This window comes from Danio rerio, chromosome 21 (genome assembly GCF_052040795.2).
Source record: "Danio rerio strain M-AB ecotype USA chromosome 21, GRCz13ab, whole genome shotgun sequence".
Lineage (NCBI taxonomy): Eukaryota > Metazoa > Chordata > Actinopteri > Cypriniformes > Danionidae > Danio > Danio rerio.
The window spans coordinates 9,310,001-9,336,860 of record NC_141041.1 but is presented as its reverse complement, the minus strand read 5'-3'; the positions used below and the strand labels follow the sequence as shown (position 1 = coordinate 9,336,860).

Below are 26,860 nucleotides of genomic sequence, written 5' to 3'. Positions count from 1 at the left end.
ATCTCATAGCTGTGACGCAGCTTCAAAAATTCGTTTCAAACTGGAAGTACGAATTCACTTAAAATAACGCAAAAACAACCAGTTTTCACTTTTTAGTAAAATATATGTGTCCTAATAGTGTTTTTAGCAGTGTGGGACACATATACGACAGTCAACAGCTCAAAAAATGTGTTTTGATGTTTCGTGACTCTTTAAGTGTGGGATAAAAAGATGGAGTGAGGGGATTGTGTCACGCAGTGAGGAAGGCACTGTGCTGAAACGTCTGTGCTTGGGGAACATACATACAGGGGGTCTAATAATTCAGGGGGGCTAATCATTTTGACTTCAACTGTATATCTAGGAGGTTGTTCTTGCAGAATAAAATCTGACAGGTTTATGAAACGAAGCAGAAGGGGTGTTCTCTTAGACTGTAGCTGCGAATACAACCGGCTTGAAGTAGATTATGCCACTTATTACATGGCTACTTGCCACAAAACCCAACAGTTAGACACAAAACATTGATCTGAGTTGTAATAGTTTATTAAATAGTTACCAAAAACAAAAACAGCTGAATGCAGCCTACACTAATTTATTATTCAGGTGCAAAACAGGAGTGTGACAGATCAGCATTCATTTACTATAACTGTCAAGATGATTCAAGTACCCAGATGAGCCTGTGTTATTAGTTTGAGCGGTTGTTATCTAGAAATACCATAACTTGGAATTTCATGATTGACCAATCAGAATCAAGTGTTCCAGAGTGTCGCGTAATAAATACATTTGTGCTTGAAGGTGTGTAATAAAATCATTTACTGCAAGTTTTTATCATAGATTGAAATAAATGTGCTTCCCTCAAACATTAGTAATTATAACCATAGTAACTACGTGGCAGTTGCCGGATCCGGATCTCGAGGACTGCAGTGTATGATTCTTAAGGGAGCAGATGGCTATAAACAAAGTACCTTTGAGACAGGTCATTTCACTCGGTGGTCATCTTTGAAATGCCTCTCGGGCAGTTTGCTCAGGCATTCTGTCTGAATGGGGAAACATCAAATTCTCCAAAACTATTTGCCAAGCTTATAAGTCATTCCAAACATGTAATGTAATTGTAAGTCTCATAAGTTTAGTTTCTAAACGTTCAAATCAAACACAATCGTCATTTTTCAGGTTTCCCAAGCTAATGTGCATGTGCATTAGAAAGGAACAAGATCACGACACCAACCTCATTCATAGCCGTGAATTCATCATCATTTGAACAGTGCGTTGTCGGATCGTGCTGGTCTTCTGAAGTAATCCACAACTTGTTCTTGAAAGTGAATCTTCTCCAGAAGAGACTCTTTGTTTACAAGTCCGTGTGGCGTTTGAGTAGTTGCTGTCATGTGATGTGCGTTTGACAGGATAGACTGTACCTTGCATTCGTTTCATACAGATTACAAAAAAAAAAAACATTTGTTTTCAAGTGTAGTTGGTTCATTTAAAGCAGAGATTTATTTAGATATATTTCTTTTATCTGTGAAGCAAGTATTCTCTGAGATTCCAATATGTTTGTTGACGACAAAAAAAGTTATAAAAGTCTGGTCCGAGCCTCTCCCTCGGAGAAATGTCAGTACACTTTTTCCCTTTCAAAACTATACGAGTGACACACCTTGTGTATGCTATAGTCTTTGGTATTAAACAACTTATTCTCCAAAAATATTTGCAAAGTGGTAGCTAACGCATGTTACCATGAGCTATTGGATATGCCTATGTCATTTACATGCACACACATGATCTCTCACATGCATTGTCTTACACTCTCTTACATCACACATCTAAGTCCATGCAGCATAATGCAGTGATATTTTTTAACCTCTCCATTTCATTCTAGTTCAACTCTGTTTTTTATTGAAATATGTTAGTCAGAGAGCCACAGCATCAGATATACTGAATAGAATAAAATTTTGCTCACGTTTTCTTTCTCTCTGAATAAAACAATATAATTACATATTTATGCATTAAGGAAAAACAAATAAACCACAACAGTACAGCGAATAAATAAATACAAATACTCAAAGGGTACAACAGTAGTAAATAAAATAATAATAATAATAATAATAATAATAATAATAATAATAATAATATATATATATATATATATATATATATATATATATATATATATATATATATATATATATATATATATATATATATATATATATATATATATATATAAAAAACACTCTCCATACATTACTATGCCAGGGGCAGGGAAAATAAGTCAGCTATATACTTGCATACATATACACATACATATATACATGTTTATTTACTATTTTTATTTTTAAAGTTAGAGGAAGTGTTGCCAGATAGTGTCAAATTTTTCAGTATTACCGCAAACTGTATATCTAATCTTTTCTATTTCCATTTTTTTCTAGACTGTGAATTAAACAGTGGTTCAAATGACAGACAGACTTTGTAGACTTGTGCAAAAACGATTCAAAGCACATGTGCAAGCAGCTCATACTTTGTTTAAGGCCGTATTATTTATTTGTTTTGTTTTGTTAAGGTGGTATTTGTGGGTAGAAAAAGTGAAAAAAATGAAAGTTTTATTGTCTCTGAATGTCTTCAATTTATAAAAAAATGAATTATAAAATAATACAAAATAAACAACAATCAGGCAGTGTGTGTACAGTATGCAAGTTTAACCTGTAATGTAACTGTGCATTGCAACTATTGTTAATTTTGAACATAACCTTTTGATTTCTTTATATAAAGAAGCATGTTTACAAATCTTCTACTTCCTGCTCTGCTGATTGCAATTAACTGTTCATGGACTGAAATGAGTAAATGAAATCTATATTAATCTGGCTTTAAAATGTATCTTCATCTGTTTTGCTGTCAGGTGAAGAGAAGCCTGATGAAACAGACACCCTGCTTGAGGTAGAAATAGAAGAAAGTACCACACTTCCTGACGTCCTAGACACAGAGACAACCCCAGTAACCGTACCCACGACAACATTGACAACAACAATGACTCCTCCCACAACAAAAACCACAACAACAACCCAGAGGACAACAACAACTAGCAGAACGATATACAGAGAGGAGCAACCGGCCCCAACCATCGCTCTAGTGCTGGACAACAGCAGCAACAACTCATACTTCACAGGTCTGTATACTTCATCAGTCTCTGAACTACTTTATTATTAGCCAAGTTTGTACAGTAGGAATTTGTACAATCTCATTTATTTATAGCACAAATTATGTAGCCAGGGCTACATATGGCTGCATTTAATCTTTAAAACGAAAGCTACGGTTTCGTAGCTAATTTCGCACCACATAACATAGTAATTTCGCACTACCATTCGACCGCTTACCTCTGTGTGGATAGCTTTTCCGCTGTTACAAGTTTGCCCTGTGGCTCGCCATGTACGTCAGCAAACTTGAGATACAGAGAGGTGTTTGACAATGAGATCCGAGTCTGACGAAGAACGGTTCTAGAAAGCGAGTAGAAAGGGGTGGGTAGGTCAATCGATGCTTTTGAAAACACCATCGGTTAGGTTTATGGAAGGGGGTGGGTCAATCGATGCTTTTGAAAACACTATCAGTTTGGTTTAGGAAAGGGGGTGTGTGGGTCAATTGATGCTTTTGAAAACACCATCGGTTGGGTTTATGGAAGGGGGTGGGTCAATCGATGCTTTTGAAAACACTATCAGTTTGGTTTAGGAAAGGGGGTGTGTGAGTCAATCAATGCTTTTGAAAACACAATCGGTTGGGTTTATGGAAAGGGGTGGGTCAATCGATGCTTTTGAAAACACTATCAGTTTGGTTTAGGAAAAGGGGTGTGTGGGTCAATTGATGCTTTTGAAAACACCATCGGTTGGGTTTATGGAAAGGGGTGGGTCAATCGTTGATTTTGAAAACACTATCAGTTTGGTTTAGGAAAGGGGGTGTGTGAGTCAATCAAAGCGTTTGACAACACTTTAAGTTGGGTTTAAGAAAAGAGCTGGGTGGGTCAATCGACCTCGGTTTAATGTCTCATCCAAAAGACGGTGCTCACTGAGAATATAGTGTCCCTTTTACTAAACTGAGGCATTAGGACTCACACAGACCGCTTGTTGACCTGCTGGCCTCACTAACAGTACTTCTAACAGCAACCTAGTTTTCCTATGTAGTCTCTCACCCAGGAATGCCCTGCTTAGCTTCACTGAGTAACTGGTCTTAGGCTGCAGGGAGATATGGCCATGGCATGGCAAGCATTTTGAACAAGCAGCACACATATTTTTTTGATTGTGTGTTTTAGCTGTTGTTGTGTGTTTTGGCAGTGAAAGAGCACAGCTGTGATGGGACACTGGCTTCAGTGGATCTGCCAGTAAAGCAGCACAGTTACGGCAGGAACGAGGGTGCCTGGATGAAGGATCCAGCCGCCAAAGACTCCAAGATCTACGTCACCAACTATTACTATGGAAACAACCTTGTGGAGTTCCGGAACTTGGACAACTTCAAACAGGGTGTGGAAGAATTCTGATCTACAGAGAACGCACATACAAATACTGCACTTATTTATTCAAAACAGCTGCACTGATTGGGTGACTCAGATCAATTCATATGGGGCAGTGTGTGTGTGTGTGTGTGTGTGTGTGTGTGTGTGTGTGTGTGTGTGTGTGTGTGTGTGTGTGTGTTGAATTAAGGCGAAACACTGTGGGCCAAAAACATTTTCTTATGCACGAGTTAATTTTAAGATTTTGGCTTTTCATGTTTTTTTAGTGTAATATAAAGTAAACATTTTAAATACACATTTTTTGGTGGTTAGTGTCAGTCTGGTAATTTTAAGGGCAACTACAAGCTATTCTTGGACAAAACAGTGACAAAAATTTGTATTTAGAAGATATAAATCTGATTTAAACATGTAAAGCTTGCAGTTTGTCATGTCCACCTAAAATGATCACTGATTTTTTTCACGTCATCATACTTCAGTCTCTCACCAAAAATTCTGACCAATCAAATGCTCTCTATGATCCTACATGCCCTGCCCCCTTTAAAACGCTTCTCATTAGCTTTTCATTTGATGCACTTGAGCTCAATAGCTACGTTTCCATCCACCACTGCATATGCGCATAAAAAAAGGGTTGAAGGAAACGTCAGGATGCGCATACATTTTTAAAATGCGCATAAAAAATTTACTTTTTACTGTTGATATTTAGCGCCAGTTAATCAGGAAGTGATGATTTTGTTCACTTTGACTCGTTGGATGAAAACGCTGCCTTATTCCTACATCTTTCATGCGAATATCCAGTTTTGCGAATTAAGTTCATTCGCATTTTTGAATGGAAACATAGCTTATGACTCTCACTACCAGAGCTGTGATTAAACAAAATGCTATTGGCTGTTTTCTAAAAGGGGAGGAGCTCTGTTACACCCTCTTTTCGTCTTTCAGTTGAGATTTCAATCTGTGTCTGTGGATTACAATATATATATATATATATATATATATATATATATATATATATATATATATAAATATATATATATATATATATATATATATATATATATATATATATATTTAAATATATATATATATATATATATATATATATATATATATATATATATATAAATAAATATATATATAAATAAATATATATATATATATATATATATATATATATATATATATATATATATAAATAAATAAATAAATAAATAAATATATATATATATATATATATATATATAAATAAATAAATATATATATATATATATATATATATATATATATATATATATATATATATATATATATATATATATATATATATATTTAAATATATATATATATATATATATATATATATATATATATATATATATATATATATATATATATATATATTTAAATATATATATATATATATATATATATATATATATATATATATAAATTAAATAAATATATATATATATATATATATATATATATATATATATATATATATATATATATATATATATATAAATAAATAAATAAATATATATATATATATATATATATATATATATATATATATATATATATATATAAATAAATAAATAAATATATATATATATATATATATATATATATATATATATATAAATAAATAAATATATATATATATATATATATATATATATATATATATATATATATATATATATATATTTTTTTTTTTTTTTTTTTTTTCTTAAAAAAACTTTATTTTTCCTCCATTGAGCCACAAATCTCCACCTCAGCAGCTCTCATAGATCAAACTTTACAAACAACAGTTTTATTAATATCTATATTCTGATGGTTTTTACAATGGTAAATGTTCATGCATAATTTGCCTGATAATATATATTTTATTCTACAAAATACTAAAATATTGTGATTTCTTCTGGTTATTTACAGTATTTTCTGAATTATGCAGCGTTAAAAGACATTCCTAAAACCCCACTTTGAAAAGCTTTACTCTAAAAATATGTAAAATTAATCCAATGTTTTGATTTTTGTGCTAGAATGCCTTTTTTACACTTTTAAACAGTATTTAGAAAGCTTGCAATTAAAACAAAATCCCATTTTAATGTAATCAATCGACTGTAGAAGTATGATGACAGCTATTAGTTATTTTTCTTTACCCTATTCACCTGCAGTGTCTTGCCTTAAAGCATTCACACAGTTTTTTTAATGAAATAATGACAGGGATTTTCCCTTGAAAGAATGTTTGGATACGTGTAATGTGTTATCAGATTTGGTGCTTCAAAATTGACAGGTTTGGGTGTGTGTTTAAGTTTGAAAGATACAGTTGATTTTACTGTTTGTTTGCCTGCATGTTTAGACTGCATAGACTTTATTTCCCTAATAATAGCCAGGGGAGTCTTACACTGAATTTCTGCAGGGCTCGCCAGCAGCAGTCAGCAAGATAACTAAAGGAAAAACTCATTAAGTGCTTTATATTGGCTTTAGCTGAGCTCGTTTAATTTTCACATTTATATTCAGTCAAACCTGCAATTATTCAAAACAATACCAAATTCTGACTTATTTACATTTGTTCAAAAACTTCGAAAAGTATATACATTTTTTCCACAATGATGCCTCTTGTACATATTATCTTTTGGGAGAAGCCCATCTCATTTTGTTACAGGGTGGCATGTAAAGTAAAACGATGTGTGGATCGAAATGCAGCGTATAACGGAGATTTAACGAAATTTAAATTAACAAAAACTAAGACAAAGCAAAACAAGATCATGAACCACACCAGCATCATAGAACATTAACAATCCACAACCAAAGTGAAACACAAACTAGAATATATAGTCCTCCTAATAATTAGAATATTGACCACAGCAGTGTCTGTGTATGTGTGTGTGTGTGTGTGTGTGTGTGTGTGTGTGTGTTCTCATGCGCTTCAGCTGGGACTGGGGAGATTAATGCAAGGCATGCTGGAAGTTGTAGTGTGTGATGTGAAATGCATGTAGTTCTCCAGCGATCCACAGTCGCTGGTGCTCGTTACACATTTCTAGTCAAAATTAAAACTTGCTGGTTGAATAAACTTGAAGTCAGAATTTGCCAGGGGTATTATTAACTTCAGGTTTGGCTGTATATATATATTAGTTATGAACTGATACACCACTCAATACTGCATCCTAGAATTTTTAGAGGTGTTGCCAAATATTTTATCACTGCCTAAGTAAATCAAAATCAGATTGTCATGTTGTATCATTTAAAACATTTTAATGTGTTTAGCACATCTGTTTTTCATTACAGAAAATCCAGATGAGCCTCACATGTACAATCACATTAAAATCACATGTGAAATTTGTGGAACGCAAGTGTGAAACCCATGATCTGTAATTTGGAATATTTTCTTGTGAAACCTATATCTTTTTACAAGCTATACAAGGAAATATACAAGAAAAATATTTCCAAAACCACACATTTCCCATATTTCACATGAGTTTCACACTTGTTCCACCTGTGTTCCACAAATTTTATTTGATTTTGATGTGATCGCACACGTGAAGCTAATGTTTTTTTTTCTGTTAGGTTTGTAATCAGAAAAAATGCAGGTTACATTTTATTTTAAAGTAACAACTCACAACATTTAATACTGGCTTTTAACCTGCCAATTATTAAGATATTAACTGTTTATTAGCACTTATAAATCTTATTTTACACCCCTAATCCTACGCAAATATCTAAACCGAACTACTACCTTACTAACTATTGATAAGCAGCTAATCAGCAGTTTATTGAGCTAAAAGTCTTGATGGTTTGTTAATAGCATAAATTGTACATTAAAATAAAGTGTGACCAAAATGCATACTAATAACAGGTGTAATAACTGGGTCTTTTACAAACAGAAGCTTCTGTGCTATTCACATACAGTCTCTACATTATATGAAGGTACCCTCATTTCAGAAATATACTAATATTTTGATTCAATTCATTTTTACTTCTTGAATGCTTTTAACAATGTAGATTGTGTCAAAGCAGCTTAACATAGATGAAGAAAGAGACTTAAAGCCAAAATGTTTTGTGGAACATTCCAGCAAATCAGGCAGGAAGGAGAGTAGTTTACAAGGCTGATGTTGTTATGATACTTTTTAAAATATATATTTATGTTTTATACATTTTTTTGTGAAAAATACAGTTACATATCATTATCTTTGTTATTGTTTTTTTTAAACGAAAGAGACGACAAAAAGAAATTAAAAAGCAAAGGGGAAAAATCATCAAAAAAAAAAGACAAAAAAAAAAACAGAAACGAGTAATAAGTGTACAGAAAAAAAATGTCTTTACAACTAACTAAATGCAGTCATTCAACAACCACAATCAACTGTTTAAATGTTTAAATATGTACAATTAAACAGTATAAGATAATAATAGTTAAAAGCAAATAAATGACTAAGAAATAAATTAAAAGGCGAGTGCATTTATTAAATGGAAGACAAGATTGTAAAAGACAAAGTCAATTATAAATCATTGCCACTTTTTAATTAAATTAGTTTTCGCAAAGCATATGACCTTTTCTAACTTTAGAAAATACATGGTATCCACAAATCAATGTGAAAAATGAGATGTAGTTGGAGTCTTATTTGATTTCCAGTGGAGTACAATGCAGTGCCTAGCTAATAATGAGGTAAAGGCTAAAATGTCAAGCTGTTTAGAATTAAACTGGGACCAAATCTTGGGTAACCAAAAAATGGTTAAATCGAGATGGAGCTATATTTACCTGCAACACCTTATACTGTAGTTATACTTCATTTATGCCCAATACCAATTATACCCCTTAGCCCTTACCCTTACTTTTGTGCGTTCATGTAAAGAGGTAGGGATGTCTTTAATTTTCTTTAGCTTGAAGGCGGATGGCTAAGGGGAAAAGCTAGATAGCCCTTGAAACTGAGATTTTCCAGGACCACACTTAAAACCAAAGGGTACGAAAATTTCCCAGAGTAAACCAGCTACAACGGCAACATGGCTGCATACGCAAGTCAGGAGATCAACAAATTATTATTTTTTGGCTTTATTAAGAATATTTTACAACAAACAAGCCTATTTTTTAATACATAACCCCGTTTGTACCTATAACTCCTGTATAGCAGTCCTGGCATCTGTCACTCGAAGACACACGAATACTCTGTCAGAAAAGTCTAGTGGCTGGGAATGAGCTTCTTACAGTGTCTAGTAGGCTATAATGTTAATGTTGTTTTCTTGTGCGTTTACATAGATGAATATAGCCATGGTGCAAATGCAGTACAGTTATGATCCTATTGCCACATTAGATCGTTATGATAACATAATATCATTACCTACAGCAGTCGCCATTGTTAATCTCTTAGAAAGTAAGAGCTTGCAACGACATATCATGAAGTGTGCAGGTGTTGTAGTGCTCTCCCATTTCTTAGAAGTAAACTTTGAAGCCCTTCACCTTCACATTCTGTTTCAATGGTCAAGGGGTAAAAAATAGAATTGGGATCGGGCCTTAAGTAACATTTAGCACTAGTAACATTTCCCCCTCTCATTTCCTGCAGGCCGTTGGAGTAATCTGTACAAGCTCCCTTATAACTGGATCGGAACGGGTCATGTTGTATACAGAGGAGGCTTTTACTATAACCGCGCTTTCACCAAGAATATCATTAAATACGACCTCAAACAGCGATATGTGGCCGCCTGGGCTCAGCTGCATGACGTGGTCTATGAAGACACGACACCGTGGAAGTGGAAAGGCCACTCCGACATCGACTTCGCAGTGGATGAAAACGGACTCTGGGTCATTTATCCATCAATCGACGAGGATTACGGACAGGCTGAAGTCATCGTTGTTAGTAGGCTTGACCCCAGTGACCTGTCGTTGAAAAAAGAGACCACGTGGAGGACGCGACTGAGGCGAAACTCATTCGGGAACTGCTTCATAATATGCGGAGTGCTTTACGCGGTGGACATTTACAATCAGAGGGAAGGAGAGGTTTCGTATGCGTATGACACGCTAACGGGGGCTGAAGCGGCTCCGCGTTTGCCTTTCATCAATGAATACGGCTTCACCACGCAAGTCGATTACAACCCCAAAGAGAAGCTTCTGTATGCTTGGGACAATGGACACCAGCTCACCTACAACATCGACTTTGCAGAGCAGGAGAAGAAATAAAATCGTGCAAATGAAACGCGCTTTCAACTGCCTCATTGGTTACACTGACCGAATGCATACATGAAACAGGTCGTCATGCTCTCGTGAACTTTAATAGACACTTGTCAGAGGTTATATAAAGGGGATTATTACATAAGCTCTGCTCTATGATTGACTGCCAGTACTAGAATCCCAACAAATGCAAACTAAAGGCTTTGATTTGTTTCAAATGCATTGAACTCTATGAAGCAAAGTATAAATCAAGTGTTTTCCCGCTACATTTTTGGCTGCATCTGAAATAGACTACTACTCGAGTATGTACTACATTTGAATTGACTAAATCTAAAGAATCTAAAGGCTTTGGGACTTGAGACTGCCAGTTCTGGAATTCGAACAAATGGAATCTAAAGGCTTTGATTCACATCAGTGTCCTAAATGCATTAAACTCCATGAAGCTAAGCATAAATCAAGTGTTTTCCTGGTACACGTTCGCTGCATCCGAAATCGCCTACTAATCGAGTATGTACTAAGTTTGACTTTGAGTTTACTAAATCTAAAGAACGTAAAGTCTTCAGTATTTGAGACTATTATATCTAGAATCCGAACAAATGGAATCTAAAAGCTTTGATGTTCCAAATGCATTGAACTCCATGAAGTGAAGCAGTAAATCAAGTGCTATCTTGCTACACTTTGGCTGAGTCCAAAATTAACTACTACTCGAGTTTGTACTACATTTGAATTTAAATCGACTAAATCTAAAGGCTTTGGGATTTGAGATTGCCAGTTCTAGAATCGCAAAAAATGGAATCTAAAGGCTTTGATTCGCATCAATGTTCCAAATATGTCGAACTCCATGAAGCGAAGCATAAATCAAGTGTTTTCCCGCCATACTTGCGTCCGAAATCGACTACTACTCGAGTAGGTACTACATTCTAGTTTGAATTTACTACATATAAAGAATCTAAAGGCTTTGGGATACTAGATCTGCCTGTTCTAGAATCCCAACAAAAGGATTCTAAAGGCTTTGATTCGCATCTATGTTCCAAATCCGTTGAACTCCATGAAGTGAAACATAAATCAAGTGTTTTCCCACAACACATTGGCGGCCTCCGAAATCGACTTGTACTCGAGTATGTACCACATTTGAATTTACCACACAATCATTAGAAATTACGTTCTATATAGTATAAATGAAATTCAGATATACTACATCTGCCATTTGTCATTATCATGTGATCCACCCACGTCAGTGTCACTTCACTCTCATATATGAATTCTCTCGCATTGCATCATGGAGTAGCGTAGCGCCTATCAGATGCGCATTTCAGAATCTTGCCAGAAGTAGTAGGTCATCCGGGTACTTCTCGCATAATAATTTTTAAATACTATGAATTCGGACATACTACTCTCACATACAGTTTTTAGCGTATATATACTATATAGTATGGGAGTTTGCCATTTCGGACGCAGCATTTGTGAATTTTAAAGTGCAACAAATGATTGCTTTACGAAGTGTTAGTTAACTACTACGATGCCACTGACTTTTCGAAGCCATGTAAGTAAATCTGCAGGTAACATTTTTTTAAGTTGTACATGACGCTTGAAATCCTAATGCAAAGCATTTGAAAGGAGCTAAGGAGTTCAAAGTAACCAATCCAGGCACATTGGAAACACTTGCAGCTGCGTACATTTTTGCGAAGCGTAAAAAAATGCTGCTCCAGGATCATTTCATTGCACGTTTCAGATGACAAATCCACTAGAGGGCAGCGTTTAGATTTTGGTTAATTTGAAATATGTCACTTAGGGAAAGTTTTGTTGCACATTTCAGATACATGTCCTTTTTGTACACACATACAGTACACAAGGATGCGGGGTTGTTGTAGAGATCACCTAGTGACCCACTGACCTGAACCCAACCTATATTATTTCAAAAGCAACCTAAAAGAAAAGTGAACTGTGACCAAATAGTTTACCTTGATTTTATATTGATTTTATCTCTTTTGTGGACTCAAACCTGAGCTCTCAGCAGAACAAGTACAACACAGTACAAGGTGAGCTACTGAGCAAACTGACCACAGCAGAAAAGTTGTCCATATAGAGACAGACAGGTATGGCAAACATATTTAATTATAAATCAGACACAAATGTTTTTGTGGTATTTATTTGCTGTTTTACAAAGAACCGCACAAACTGATAATTTATTTGTTGATAATATCTCCCTGTAAATATCATTAGTGTGAAAAGGAGTTAGAATCATTGGCATTATAATGACCCGTTGCTAGACATAAAGCTCTATTGGGGCACAGCACCCCCTCGAAAAAAAATACATAAATAAATAAAATAAATAAATAAATATATATATATGTTCTAAAACAAAAAAAGTATAATTATAAAAAGCAGTACTATTGTTAAATAATTATTATTCTAAATAAATAAATAAAATTAACACAATCTAAAGACACAACTGGTGTGATGCTAAGATAATTTTAGAAATATTTTGCATTATTATTAATTTCATAAGAATGAAATTCTATAGACAATTCAATAGAGGACAAAAAATCAGTTGTGTATTGTAGACCCGACTCAAGGCCGAGAATTAGGTTTATTAAGTCTAACCTCCTGACTTCATCCCTCCTTTCTGCTTCATACCAAAAAATCAGTAGTCATGCAGTATAAATAATATCACCATCAAATTATTTAAACTTTGATTTGTTGACATGCAAAACTCACTGCTTGCCGGTTTCACAACGCAAGAGCGACAAGGCTATTTTTTCGGCGTGCATGTTCACAACCGGAATTCTGGGATTTCCACTCTTAATAAATACAATTGCATATAAAGTAAATCGGATCTCAAGGTATTTACTGGGGCACTGGCGATGTGGCACGAGCCCCAGTAAATGGGGTCTAGTGATGCTCCGGCCCCTAACATTCATTTTACCTAGAAACTGCGATCATACTTATGTGCATTTTTGCGGTTTCACAAAAATGTAGGCTGAAGCATGTTTTTCCAATGAGCCTGTGTTAGAAGCAAGATCTTTAGTTATTTCAAAAGCAAATATTTACATGATTTGCACTGTCCTAACCAGGCATGCCGCAACAAACACAACACTTTATCATTAAATTGAACACATTATTATTTTTTTTTACTTTTTGTTTAGTAAAAACATTTAATATTCATAAAATGCATTTAATTGAGAAGCAACGTTCAATTGTTCTATATTTAGTCATGTCACAGATATTCACCTGTTATAAGTATAAAAATAAATAAAAAAAAATTTTATAAAAAAAATTATAAATATTTTTTAGTATAAAAATTTAATTTATAAAAAAGTGAGGTCATTTCTTTCCCCCAAATTTAACCTTTTGTCACTTGCATATCTTTACCTGATTTCAAATATTATGACATGTTGCTTCTCAATTGAACTGCTCTTATTCACAGAGCATTTAATATTGGTGTATTCTATCTCGTCACTTGCACATTTCCCCCTCTATTAAGCATAAAACTATGAATCTAGCATAAAACAGGCGGAAATAATCTACATCACTGCTCAAGTAAAATCCAATCTTATTTTAATGATTTTAAAATATTTTAATGGGTAAATTGAGCAAAATATATCTCATTATTCTCTCAGCATTATTGGTTAGGACACGTGTAAACTGTTAAGAGTTTCAGGACTTGCTCCTCTTCAATACAAATAAATGTTCATGTCAATCTTACTGACATCATAACACAACCTCAGATTTTTCCATGTACCTATAATATTTCATAAACAAGCTTTCAAGATGCACCTGCAAAAGCTGCGGTCTGTTTTCATAGAAAGAAATGTGCCAGATAATTGTCTTCCAGTGTTTCGGCTCATATAGCCTCAGCAGACTGGTAAAGCATGGCATTATAATGAAGAAGGAATGCTTTGTGTGCTAATGAGAGCATCTGATTATGTTTGGGAGTCTGTCTAATGACTGGACAGGCTGACGTATAGAGTTTATAACAAGCGGGCTGGTCGTGCAAGGAAACGTATGTAATGTATAAAGAGTTTAACGTGTTTGTGTTGTTGTTTGTCTTTCAAAGCATTTTTTTCCATGTAACTGTAAATATCAGATTGTTTTTTGGTTCTGTTAGAGTTTTAGAAACACAATCTTCCCACGAGGAAGAGATTTCTTTAACTCTGTCAATGCAGCATGTCTGATTTTAATAAACTCTAAGTGGATTTTGTTAAACGTGCATTTGGTTTTGTGACATATATTTGTAAACTGATTAAAAAGACTGTTGGGATGGATGGAGATGGAGTAGTTTCTGGTTTGTGGGAGATTGTGGATCATTCAGAAAATGAGCTGGTTTATTTTCTTAACGCATGTTAGTGATTTTAATATAAATAATTCATCCATAGCTTTTTTATAATTGCTGTGTGATTTAACACACATGATATTCACTGCAATGCTCACTTTACACAATCCAGTTAGCACTTGAAGGATAAAATCAAGTATTTTTTTTACTTCTGTTTTATGAAACAAAGTTTAAGAAATATAGGAACTTTAAATAAGAATGTCATGGCAACTAACCGAAATATAATTACATATTTATATAAAAAAGAAATATATACATTACAACGACAATACTACAAATCACTGAATGCAAGACTAGAAATGTTGAGAGCTTTGTAAACATGTGTAAATACAATATTAGACTGTATACAGTATACTGTAGTGAACTGAAAGAGCCAAGAGCATATAAACACAATCTGATTAATAACTAAACCAGACACAGGTGAACACAATCAAAAACAAATGAAACATGAACAATGGTAAAATAAGGAAGCTGAGCCTAAAAGTCCCAGTGCAGTCAGAATCTTCATTAAAGAGTGTGCTTTGTTTCTGGTTAGTGTTCTTGTAAGTTTGTAATTGGTCAGATCAGTGGGTCTGATTTTTACTAAATATGCTTGTTTAAAATGAGCTGAAACAGTACAATCCTTAAGATTTTTTTAGGTTCGTTCAATCCACTTAAATTATTAGATTGAAGTGACATTTCACAAACTAATTTCGAGAGGAGCATGTGATAGGATTGACTACAGCTGATCCCTATCACTAACTAGCCAAACGGATCATTCCAAATTTAATATAAATATCCAGCCTAAACACTTCATTCCTCATCTTTGTTTTGGCCCCCACCCCCACCTCTTCTGACTCCTTCTCAATTCTAAGTTCGGGCGACATGTTGGCTCATTGGCTAGCACTGTTGCCCCACAGCACGGGTGAGGGTTCTTTCATGGGACAGCATGCCAAACCTGCTAAAATAGTCAAGCATTATCTAAGTGTGAACTCTTGAATCTATTTGTGTTGGGACAGCATCAATGAATAAGTATAAACATTTTTTTTTACAAATTCATAGTTTTACAAAGTCATAACTCATAAAATAAAAAATAAAAATCCCACTAAAATTTATTTTACATACACAACAAAATTAAAAAAAAAACTTAAACAACAATTACGCAAGAATCACGTACACCTGGGCCTTAAAAGCATGTCCATAAACTCTACATAAAATTAGATGTTATCTGTAGAGTGTGTGATATCAGTAACTGGAAATTAGTAATTGATATTACAGTATAATTTAAGGTTCAATTATATAAACATAAATAATTAGAGGTCCAAACAACAATCGTGTTATACTCATCCTGATTATTGTCTCACCTTATGTTTGGAGGCATGGCACACTTATGGTTATGGTTGAAGACACGCAGCTTAAAAACACAAAGCTTTTTAAAGTCTTTATAGACTGCACAGATTTATTTGCTGATAATGATGAATAGCTGTTCAGTAATTAAGGGTTGCCAAGAGAAGTCCTTGTTGATTTACGCAACTTTTTTAAATAGCATGTTTTTTTATTTTTTTTTTGGCTTCCACCTCCAAAAGAAAAACCTTACATTTTACCAAAAGCCCTTATATGAAGCTGGTTTGGGCAGGTTTTATGCAAATTTCTAACCTCATGCACTAAATTAAGACTCCAAATTGACTAACTGAATAATTAGTTTAAGAACAAGCTTATGTGTGTAAATACATGTTGTGAATTAGGTGGAAGGTTTTCATGAAAAGTTAAACTGTGCATATAAATACAGAGAAAGTATGCACATATTAGTGAATAAGACCTAATGTTTTGTTGTTTTTGAGCAGTTTTCACTCTCTGATCAGTGATCCTGTGTGATAATCCACTGTCAGATCAGTAAAACTAAGAACTGAGGACATAAAAACAAGAAATCGAGAAACCATACAAGGCACAGGTGAACATAATCACAGAAGCAACATATAATCATATAAAGTTAACAGGAAATAACAATGTCAAATGTACAGTAAATGCAACCTAAACGTTCTCAGAAACAAGACAAATTTACAGCATTTAGAACTGAGGAAATATAAACAGAAGATATTGAGAAACCAAACCAGGCACAGGTGAACATAATCAATGAAGCAACACGTAATCATAGGAAAGAAAGAGGAGCTAACAATGTTGAATGTACAGTAAATACAAGCTAAAAGTCCACAGAGACAGAAACAAAACACAAATTCAATGTCTAGAACTGAGGACATATTACCAGAAGACATATAGAAACCAAACAAGACACAGGTGAACAATCAATAAAGCAACAAGTTATAAAAGGAAGGAAACAGGAACTAACAATGTCAAATTTAGACTACGCACAACCTTAAAATCCACCGAAACAGAAACAAAACACAAATACACAGTGTTTAGAACTAAAGACATATAAACACAAGATATTGAGAAACCAAACAAGACACAGGTGACCATATTTAATGAAGCAACACACAATCACAAAAAGGTATAGCAAGAACTAACAGACTTGCAGTAAATACATCCCAAAAGTTCACAAAGACCGAAACAAAACACAAGTTTACAGTGCTAAAAGCAGAGGACATATATACAGAAGCTATCGATAAACCAAACATGGCACAGGTGAACATAATCATTGAAGCAGCATGTAATTATAAGAGGAAACCAGGAGCTAACAATGTAAAATGCACAGTAAATACAAGGTAAAAGTCCTTAGAGACAGAAACAAAACACAAATTTACAGTGCTTAGAGCTGAAGACATATAAACAGAAGCTATCGATAAACCAAACAAGGCACAGGTGAACAATCAATGAAGCAACAAGCATTAAAAAGGTCACATGAACTAACAGTGTCAAATTTAGACTAAGTACACCCTAAAAGTCCACAGAGACAGAAACAAAACACATTCACAGTGTTTAGAACTAAAGACATATGAACAGAAGATAGAGTACAATCACTGAAGCAACACACAATCATGAGAAGGAAACATGAACTAACAATGTCAAATGTACAATAAATACAACCTAAAAGTCCACAGCGACAGAAGCTAAACACAAACACACAGGGATTACAACTGAAGACATGTAAACTTTACATTGTTAGTTCCTGCTATGCATTTTTATGATTGTGTTTCTTTATTGATTATGTTTACCTGTGTCTTGTTTGGTTTCTTAATATCTTCTGTTTTTATTAAGTAAAACCAAAGTCCACATAGACAGAAGCAAAGCGAAAATGCAGAGTTTTTAGTGCAGTTAGGATCTACATGACTGAATGTAAAGAGTATGCTTTGTTTCTGGTTAGTGTTCTTGTCAGTGTGTAATTGGTCAGATCAGTGTTTTGTTGTTTTTGAGCGGTTTTTGCTCTCTTATGGGCAGTTCTGTGTGGTAGTCCAGTGTTTTTGGCTGTAGTCACAGTCTGTAAATCATTGAGAACACAAGAGGAGTTCAGTTTAATAACTGTGGAGTGATGTTATGGAGAATGAAACTGTAAAATCTGTAATCTGCAATTAATCAAACTCCCAATGAAAAGGATCAGGCAGCGGATGAGAGACGTGCCTGAAAGCGCTTTATGGTTTTGGCTGGAGCTGCGGGTAGATTGAGGAGAAGAGAGAAGACGCTGGTTTCTCAGAAAATACAGATAATGGGAGAATGATGGAGCACTGCTGTTTATTATTCATACTTGGAGACATTACAGAGGTTTTCAGCCAGCGTTATAATTATTAATTAAAACCAAAACACTGTTTTAGGTCATTTATATTTTATGAAATTCATCAAAAATGTATATCTCTTATTGCAAATAATAGACAGGTTTTAGACATCTATTGAAAGACTTTGGAAATTGAAGTGGAAACTTTATAATCTAGTTCAAAATGTTAACAAAAACCACAATGATATCATTCATTCAGTGTCTTTCAGCTTAGTCCCTTTATTCATTAGGGGTCGCCACAGCAGAATGAACCGCCAACTTATCCAACATATGTTTTATACAGCGGGTGCCCTTCCAGCTGTAACCCCACTGGAAAACATCCACACTCATACACACACATACACTACGGCCAATTTAGTTAATTCAATTCACCTATAGCGCATTTCTTTGGACTGTGGGGGAAACAGGAGCACCTGGAGGAAACCCACACAAACATGGGGAGAACACTGGCATAGCAGATTGGCCTGCTATCGCCCAATAATAAATAAATAAATTTATATATCATTTTATCATGATATATATATATATATATATATATATATATATATATATATATATATATATATATATATATATATATATATATATATATATATATAAAATTTTTATATATATATATATATTATATAATAAATATAAATATCATTTTTAAAAATTTTTTTTTTTATGGCTCTGTTGGGATGGGGTACTAATACAGTATGTATGCATCAAATTTTTCTGAAAAATTAGTACAATTTGCATAATTATAAAAACTAAATGAGGTGGTCTCGGCTCGATTGAAACAAACTCTGGAGCGGATCGATTGCAGTGAGAAAGCAATACGATCCGAGCGCGGTTATATCACAGTGTTTTATGGATATGTAATAGGCATACAGCTATATGAGGAGAGAATTATGAGTAGGGCGGGAAGTTTCGCGAGTCTCCGGATGCCCGCAAACGAGTGATAATCTCCCGGTAATCTCGCGTCTCTCTCCCGGTCTTCAAATAGGCTACGGTCGCGCACCCTTCTCACACCTCCCCACCGCATCTCTCCTCACTATTCAGACACGTCAAGCGCACCTAGTCAAACACCACCAAACCACCACCTCTCCTGACTGCTGAGCGGGACTCAGCAAAATTAACCTTGAGACTCTGACCAATGTGAGGAGGGTTTACTCACACGTGACTGGTTTATTGGTTCAATTAGAAACTTTGCAGTGTAAAGAGAAACAATGTAACATTTGTAATCTCTGTTCCGGAACAACTGAATCGATTCACAGATGTGAAAGCACCCTGAGTCAATTTAACACCCCAAGTTACAGTGGGTTTACTTAAATTATTTTTGTAAAGTCAGCTTGTTACTTTTAAGGCAATTAATCACTTTTTACAGTGCAGGTTAAAACCAGAAAACCATTTTCCACTTAATCCAATACAAAAATGTACTTTGAATAAAAGACACAGTACACATATAAAATGCAGGGTTGCACACAAATCATTCATGTTGACCTAACACTAATTTATTAAGTTAATGTAACTAATTTAAGTAAATTCAACATAAAACATTTAAGTTTCACCCCAAAAATGTCCAGAATTGTTGTGTTTAAGCTCATTTTAAATACGTAGTTTGAAAAAGCAGCAAACAAAGATTTTTTTTATTTGAGTATAGTTTCTCTATTTTCAGTGTGTTTTAGTAAAAACAAAAACTTCTAAATTAGGTTTAAAATAGATGGCAATTCATTTACAAAGTTCAGCACTGTTTGCCTTCTGGAATAAATGTCGCGAATGCAGAGTGATTCTAAATAAAGTTGTTTGTGTGCATTTGTATTGATCATGACAGCAGTAATTCATCAAATTGTAGTAAATAGGCTTACACCCAAAGCCGCAGCAGACTCATACACACTACTGGCATTTCATCAGCTGATTCAGGTCGATGACCTGCCAGATCCAGAGCTGCTCAATGCAAAATGCACAACTCTTTACTGGAAATGCAATGATATGCTGTACAGTACTTTATGTTTACTGCTAATGATGCTGTCAGATGAATTCTTGCACAATTCCCCCATCAGTGTGAAAATGGCATCAGTGTTTAAATGCACACAATCCAAGAAAAACAGAAGGAAATGAGCGGCTTTAGTTTGGAGCTCGTCTTAATGTCTGGATATTCATCACGGATTCCCATAAATGGGAAAATCGGCAAAATAAGTAAACAGTTCGGATGTTTTTGTGGGAATATGAAAGCGACGCTCTTCTTTCTGTTTGTCTCTGGAACAAATAATGAATATCGTTTTTAATGAAGAAACCTAAGGAGGCCGTGCTCTTTGGGTTGAGTGTTTCAGCATGACAGAGGAAGATTTTATTTGGACTTTTCCATAGGAAAAGAAGTGTGAAGAATAGTAGGATATTCATGGCAAAAAAAATATAAATAAATAAATAAATTAAAAAATCATTGTTTTTTGGACCAAATTATCAATATTGGCTCCGAAATAAAATAAATATAAATTAATAATAATTAAAAAAAAGCATTGTGTTTAGAGTAAATTATGGTTCATGGCTCAAAAATAAAATAAAAATTAAAATAAATATTTTCAAATTAATAATCTAAATAATAATAACAACAACAACAACAACAACAACAACACGTAAATAAAAAAAATAAATAAATAAAAAAAAGCAAATGATGAGTATTGGCACTAAAAAAAAAAATAATAAAATTAAATTTTATTAAATGCATTGTTTTTTTGAGCAAATTATGAATATTGGTTCCAAATAAAATAAAATGCATTGTTTTTTGGAGCACACTATGAAAATTGGCTCTTAAAAAAAAAAAAAAAAAAAAAAATATTTATAATTTTAAAAATTATAATAATTAAAGAAAACAATAAAATTTAATTTAAAAAACAGTTTTTTTGTAAATTACGAATATTGACTTCAAAATAAAACAAATTAAATAAAAAATGCAATCATTTTGAGCAAACTCTGAATATCGGCTAAAAAAATCTATATAGAATTATGAAAAAATGCAATGTTTTTAAGCTAATTATAAATATTGGCTCTAAAAAATTAAAAATAAATATTATAAAAATGCTATGATTTTAAGCAAATTATGAATATCAGCTTAAAAAGAAAAGAAAAAAAGAAAAAAAATTGCTTTATTTTAGCAAATTATAAATATTGGCTCCAAAATAAAATGAAATAAAATAATGAAAAAATATTTTAAATGCAAATTATGAATAGCACCTTTAAATTACAAACAAATAAATAAAAAATATATATGCAGAAAATATATACATTCACTAAAAAAAAAAAAAAAAAAAAAAATTATATATATATATATATATATATATATATATATATATATATATATATATATATATATATATATATATATATATATAATAAATACAATAAAACTAAATAATAATAATAATAATAATAATAAAACATGATAAATAAAACACAATGTTTTTTCCTGTCAATGTTTTAATCTACAGTGAAAGAATGTGTTCACATTCTTTTTTACAGGCATTTGAAGGCTTTTCCTCTTGGCTGGCCTTGACTATTCAATCAACTGCAATAGCTTCTCTGGAAATATTGTGTGTGTCTGTATATAAGGCCCAGACTCACACACAGTCCTTCAGAAGCAGATAAGAGAGACTCAGAAACAACAAAACAGTCTTTCTTTATCTGACTGGAGCTGGAGGCGAGACAAGATATGCATGCAGACAACACACACACACACAATGTATGTGTGTGTGTGTGTGTGTGTGTGTGTGTGTGTGTGTGTGTGTGTGTGTGTGTGTATATATATATATATATATATATATATGTATGTATATGTATATATATGTATGTGTGTTTGTGTGTTCGTAAGGAAAATGTCTCAACAACGTTTTTTAAATAAGTTTTTATAACATAACTAAGTGACCAAAAGATACACAGACCGCTCACTGGCCCAGCACACACACTGCCTGACATGAACCAATCTGTTAACGATTTAACTGTGCTGTTCTCACGTTTGGTGTCTGATATTGCACTGATGCTTTTGACATATGCTGTACCTTATTATATGTATACGTCATGTTAATAGCAATACTGGTCTTTTCATGAGTAGCGGTATTAGTTTACTCAGTGCAAGCCCGTTTGTGATGGTGTTTGCGTTGTTAATTTGACATATAGCTGCCACTTGCATGGCGGACAGCATCTGGCGATTAAATGAATTAAACAGAACCTCTCGTGCTAGATGTGGCAAGCAGTTACCTGAAAATTCCATCCCACAGACTTTTCATAGTGTACTTTAAGCTGATGAAAGTCTTTTATCAACTCTTCGAAAAGTGTAGATGGTGGATTAACATTCAGCACATGATCACTACTAAGATGTATCATTATTTGTAACTTTAGATGCCATGGTTTTTTTTTAAAACAAAATCTGTCAGTGTTATTTTCATTCTCATCTTCAGTGCTTTACATTTTGGGGTAGTAGCTCTCCCTGTCATCCCAAGCCAGAAGGCATTGACTGAGTGATTAGGATTGACAGCTGATATTAACCAATCCATTCGTGTTCAGTTCTAGAGCAGTGGGCCAATAAGAAGAGCGCGAAGCACATGCAACAACTTTATGCACTCGCACAAATGCTCCCAAATATATTTTTAGGTCGCATACAGGCTTCTCTCTGCCATCTGTAACAGGTAAACAGTCTTCAAAGCTGTCATGCATATTAATGAAACTGCACCTTATACACAATAGAGCACGCTGATTGGTTTGAACCAAGTCTATCTCTTGAATAATGATGAAAACTCAAAGATGTCACGTTGTGCTTGTCAGAACAGACATCATTATTTCCTCACAGCCCCGTGAGCATTTCAAGAGTTCACCCTTAGCTCATGATTTATACATAGCTTGTTTGGCATGCTGTCCCGGGAGAGAGCCCTGAGCTCAAGGGATCCTCAAGCCCAGGGCTCCCCCCCTTTTGCAGGGCGAGTGGAGATTGAGCTCAGGTCTATCTCAAACTCCCCCGCTGCTGAGGCCAAGGCGAACTTCCTGAGAGTAAGACAATATAAAAAAGGTTTAGGCTTGTTTTAACTATAATATAGAGCACATTTGGATGGTGGGAGGAAACCGGGGAACCCGGGGGAAACCCACGCGGACACGGGGAGAACATGCAAACTCCACACAGAAATACCAGATGGCTCAGCGAGGACCCAACACCATTGGTATTCTTGCTGTGAGGCAACAGTGCTAGTCACTGGCCACCGTGCCGCCCATTCTGGATAAAGGAGGAAGAAGGGGAGGAGGGGGGTTTCTTCCAGACGAAGATAGTTGTAGAAAGGAAATGAGGATATATATAGTGATTTGGGATCCTTCGATTGGAGGATCATAATTAGTTAATGTGGACCAGCTGGGTAAATCATGAGCACATGCTCCTCTCGAAATTAGTTTAAAACTAAACTTCACTTATTGTTTGTCGCAAATGAAAGTGAAGAGTGTTGGGGAGTCGCGAAAGTGAAAGTAAAGTGAGCAGCGGATGGCGGAGGAGGACGGTTGAAGAGGGGTTTGGTAAAATTAGGTGAGGGATACGGCGAGTTCCGCCACAAATTTTGCCCTGAATTAATGAATATTACACCTGCTCAGTGAAAACCAGATGATTTACTACATTGATAAATCTGACATAACTTGATCAGAAATCTAAACAGCGGAGGAAATATTAAACCTTCAATAGAAAGTAATACTGTGGTTAAGAGTCTTGCAGATAACAGTACTTGTTTTTTTTTTTTTTTTTATCAAAACAGCGCCATTGTGGTCCAGTGGTCAGCACATTGCGTAACGCTAACGCTAACCTAAATTAGGATCTGAATTAGGATCTCATCTCAGTATTAGTTTTCTTTCCATTATTAGTGTTAAGACATATAATATTGTTTATGTTATTTATATAGGTTTATTATATAGGTACGTTATTTACTTTTTTGTGTGACCACCGTTACAAAGCACTGGATATCTATAAAGAATGTTGCACAGAATATATACTCAGATATATAGGAAAGGACATTGTGATGTTTTAAAGAACAGTGTTGCAGATTTAGCTGCCGTTTAATGTTCTCATATTTATGAAAAACATTTGAAGTTCTAAAGCAGCTGTTTCCTTAAAGACTGGATAGTGTCATTAGAAACTGAATTGGAAATTACGTTATTTTAATATAGTCAGTTGTGAACTGAGGTGGGCCGGTCTAAGGCTTGCAATTCCATGGGCTGAAAAGGAGTCCCACTCTGGCCCTGGATTGATTAAAGGTTCATTATAGAACAAACTAATAACCTTTATTTGTAGGAGTGAAGCTTAGAGATGGTTAAATGCTAACTGTATTTTATAATTAACTATTTTATTTATTTTACAGTAAAATAGGTTGAATTCAGGTGCTTTCTTTGGTGAAATATGTGTTGGATAAGAATTCACTCTTTAAAAATATACATATAGTGGATGGCATGTGTGTTTATGTGAGAGACAAAGAAGAGATTTCACCAACTACTTACTGCTTTGAGACCTCATCCCAAGAATGTAAATGGCATATTTTGCATTGCAGTGGTTGTGTTTATTAGGTTTCTCCTGGCCGAAGCTATTTCTTCTCATCAACTTTAGTTGCTCATATTCTAATTCCACCCAAGAATGGCATCCCCGTAATGCCACTCAAAATTGCTGTATTAATAATAAGCATGTCTGTTTATTGTAAAGTCTTTCGTAGACAGTGCCAGCCAACTCTGATGCCCACAACAGTAGCTATGTTGCAAATTTAACTTGAAAATGAACAATTTGTAAATGAAGCACCATTTTCATCACTTTTAGGGTCACTTTTTGGCAAACTGCTTTAAATTATACATGATAAAAATATAAGTTGCTTTAACCATTTAAGCCCTGTAGCTATTTTTTCCCAAAGTAATTAGTATATAATTGAGGTAATCATTTTTGTTGTTGTTGTTGTTGCTCATTATGGAATTTATTCAGTAAATTTGTTTCTTTGGTAGTTTATTAAAAATGGTCTGCCTTAAGTGTTTTTAATGTGCATTTTAATCATTTATGAAATATAATAGTCAGCATGGCAGCTTAGTGGTTAGGACTGTCGCCTCAGAGCAAGAAAGACACTGGTTTGAGTCCCGGCTGGGTCAGTTGGGATTTCTGTGTGGAGTTTGCATGTTCTCTTAGTGTTTTACATGGATTTCCTCCCAAGTGGTGCAGATTTTTTTAAAGTGTGCAACACCCACATTTTTTGTAATAACATTATTTTTTCTAGTAACGTTAATAGAAACATCTCTTAAAGTTTGTTAAGTTATAAGTATTTTCATTGGATGATTATGTAGCCTGCTGTTTTTTTTTTTAAATGTTTCTACTCCAATTCGGAATGTTCTAAAAACATTTGAAAGTAACCTTCCTATAATCTTTGCCACATAAAACTTCATCAACTTCATGCAACACAGGCTCATTTTGGAAACGTACCCCTGTAAACATTTCTGAAGAGCGGCAAATATGTCCCAGTAGCTACGTTTTGTGTAGTAAATTTCTCTGCGAGTGTCATTAGCGCCTGCTCTTCTCGCGTAAATCCACCAGAGGCAGCTGTCAACTGGCTGACTCACTGACCCACCTATTCTTGTTCCCTAAACTTAACTGACATTGTTTTCAAAAGCTCCGATTGCAGACCCCCCCCCACTCTCTTCCCTAAGCCCTTGCGGCCGCCTGCTTTTTACCAAATTTTCAGATTTTACCACATTTTCACCCTGTTATTTACTTGTTTATTTAGTTTTTTGTCTTTTGATTTTGTCTTACCTTGCAGTCAACTCCTCTCTGTGCCTCAAATCCTATGAGTCACTGTACAAACTTGTAATAGCAGAATAGCCGTTTATACATGGGTAAGCAGTCAGCTAGTAAGTGCAAAAATGAACATCGTCATACCACCCTATAGAATTCGTTTTGAAGAAGAAATACAATCGTACATACCTCTGACTACATAATTCGTGATCTATATATATATATATATATATATATGTATATATATATATATATATATATATATATATATATATATATATATATGTATATATATATATATGTATATATATATATATATATATATATATATATATATATGTATATATATATATATGTATATATATATATATGTATATATATATATGTGTGTATATATATATATATATATATATGTATATATATATATATAT

At 34.0% G+C, this 26,860-nt stretch overlaps 1 protein-coding gene and 1 long non-coding RNA gene across 4 annotated transcripts in view; one reads left to right on the top strand and one right to left on the bottom strand.

The window, feature by feature from the left end:
- LOC100330530 (olfactomedin-like protein 2A) overlaps positions 1-14,887 on the top strand; it is a 50,067-nt gene extending 35,180 nt beyond the window's left edge. The window contains exons 6-8 of one of the 2 annotated variants that reach the window (XM_087300726.1): positions 2,864-3,130; positions 4,287-4,472; positions 10,018-14,887. In XM_087300726.1, coding sequence (XP_087156852.1) covers positions 2,864-3,130; positions 4,287-4,472; positions 10,018-10,631 — 1,067 coding nt within the window. In that variant the 3' untranslated portion in view covers positions 10,632-14,887. The remainder of the gene's footprint in view (positions 1-2,863; positions 3,131-4,286; positions 4,473-10,017) is intronic. The other variant, XM_087300727.1, reaches the window with a different exon arrangement.
- Positions 14,888-16,889: 2,002 nt separating this feature from the next.
- LOC110438223 (uncharacterized) overlaps positions 16,890-26,860 on the bottom strand; it is a 49,620-nt gene continuing 39,649 nt past the window's right edge. The window contains exons 3-4 of one of the 2 annotated variants that reach the window (XR_015519999.1): positions 17,520-18,370; positions 16,890-17,176 (exon numbers count right to left, since the gene is read on the bottom strand). This is a non-coding gene — a long non-coding RNA (uncharacterized LOC110438223). The remainder of the gene's footprint in view (positions 17,177-17,519; positions 18,371-26,860) is intronic. The other variant, XR_015520000.1, reaches the window with a different exon arrangement.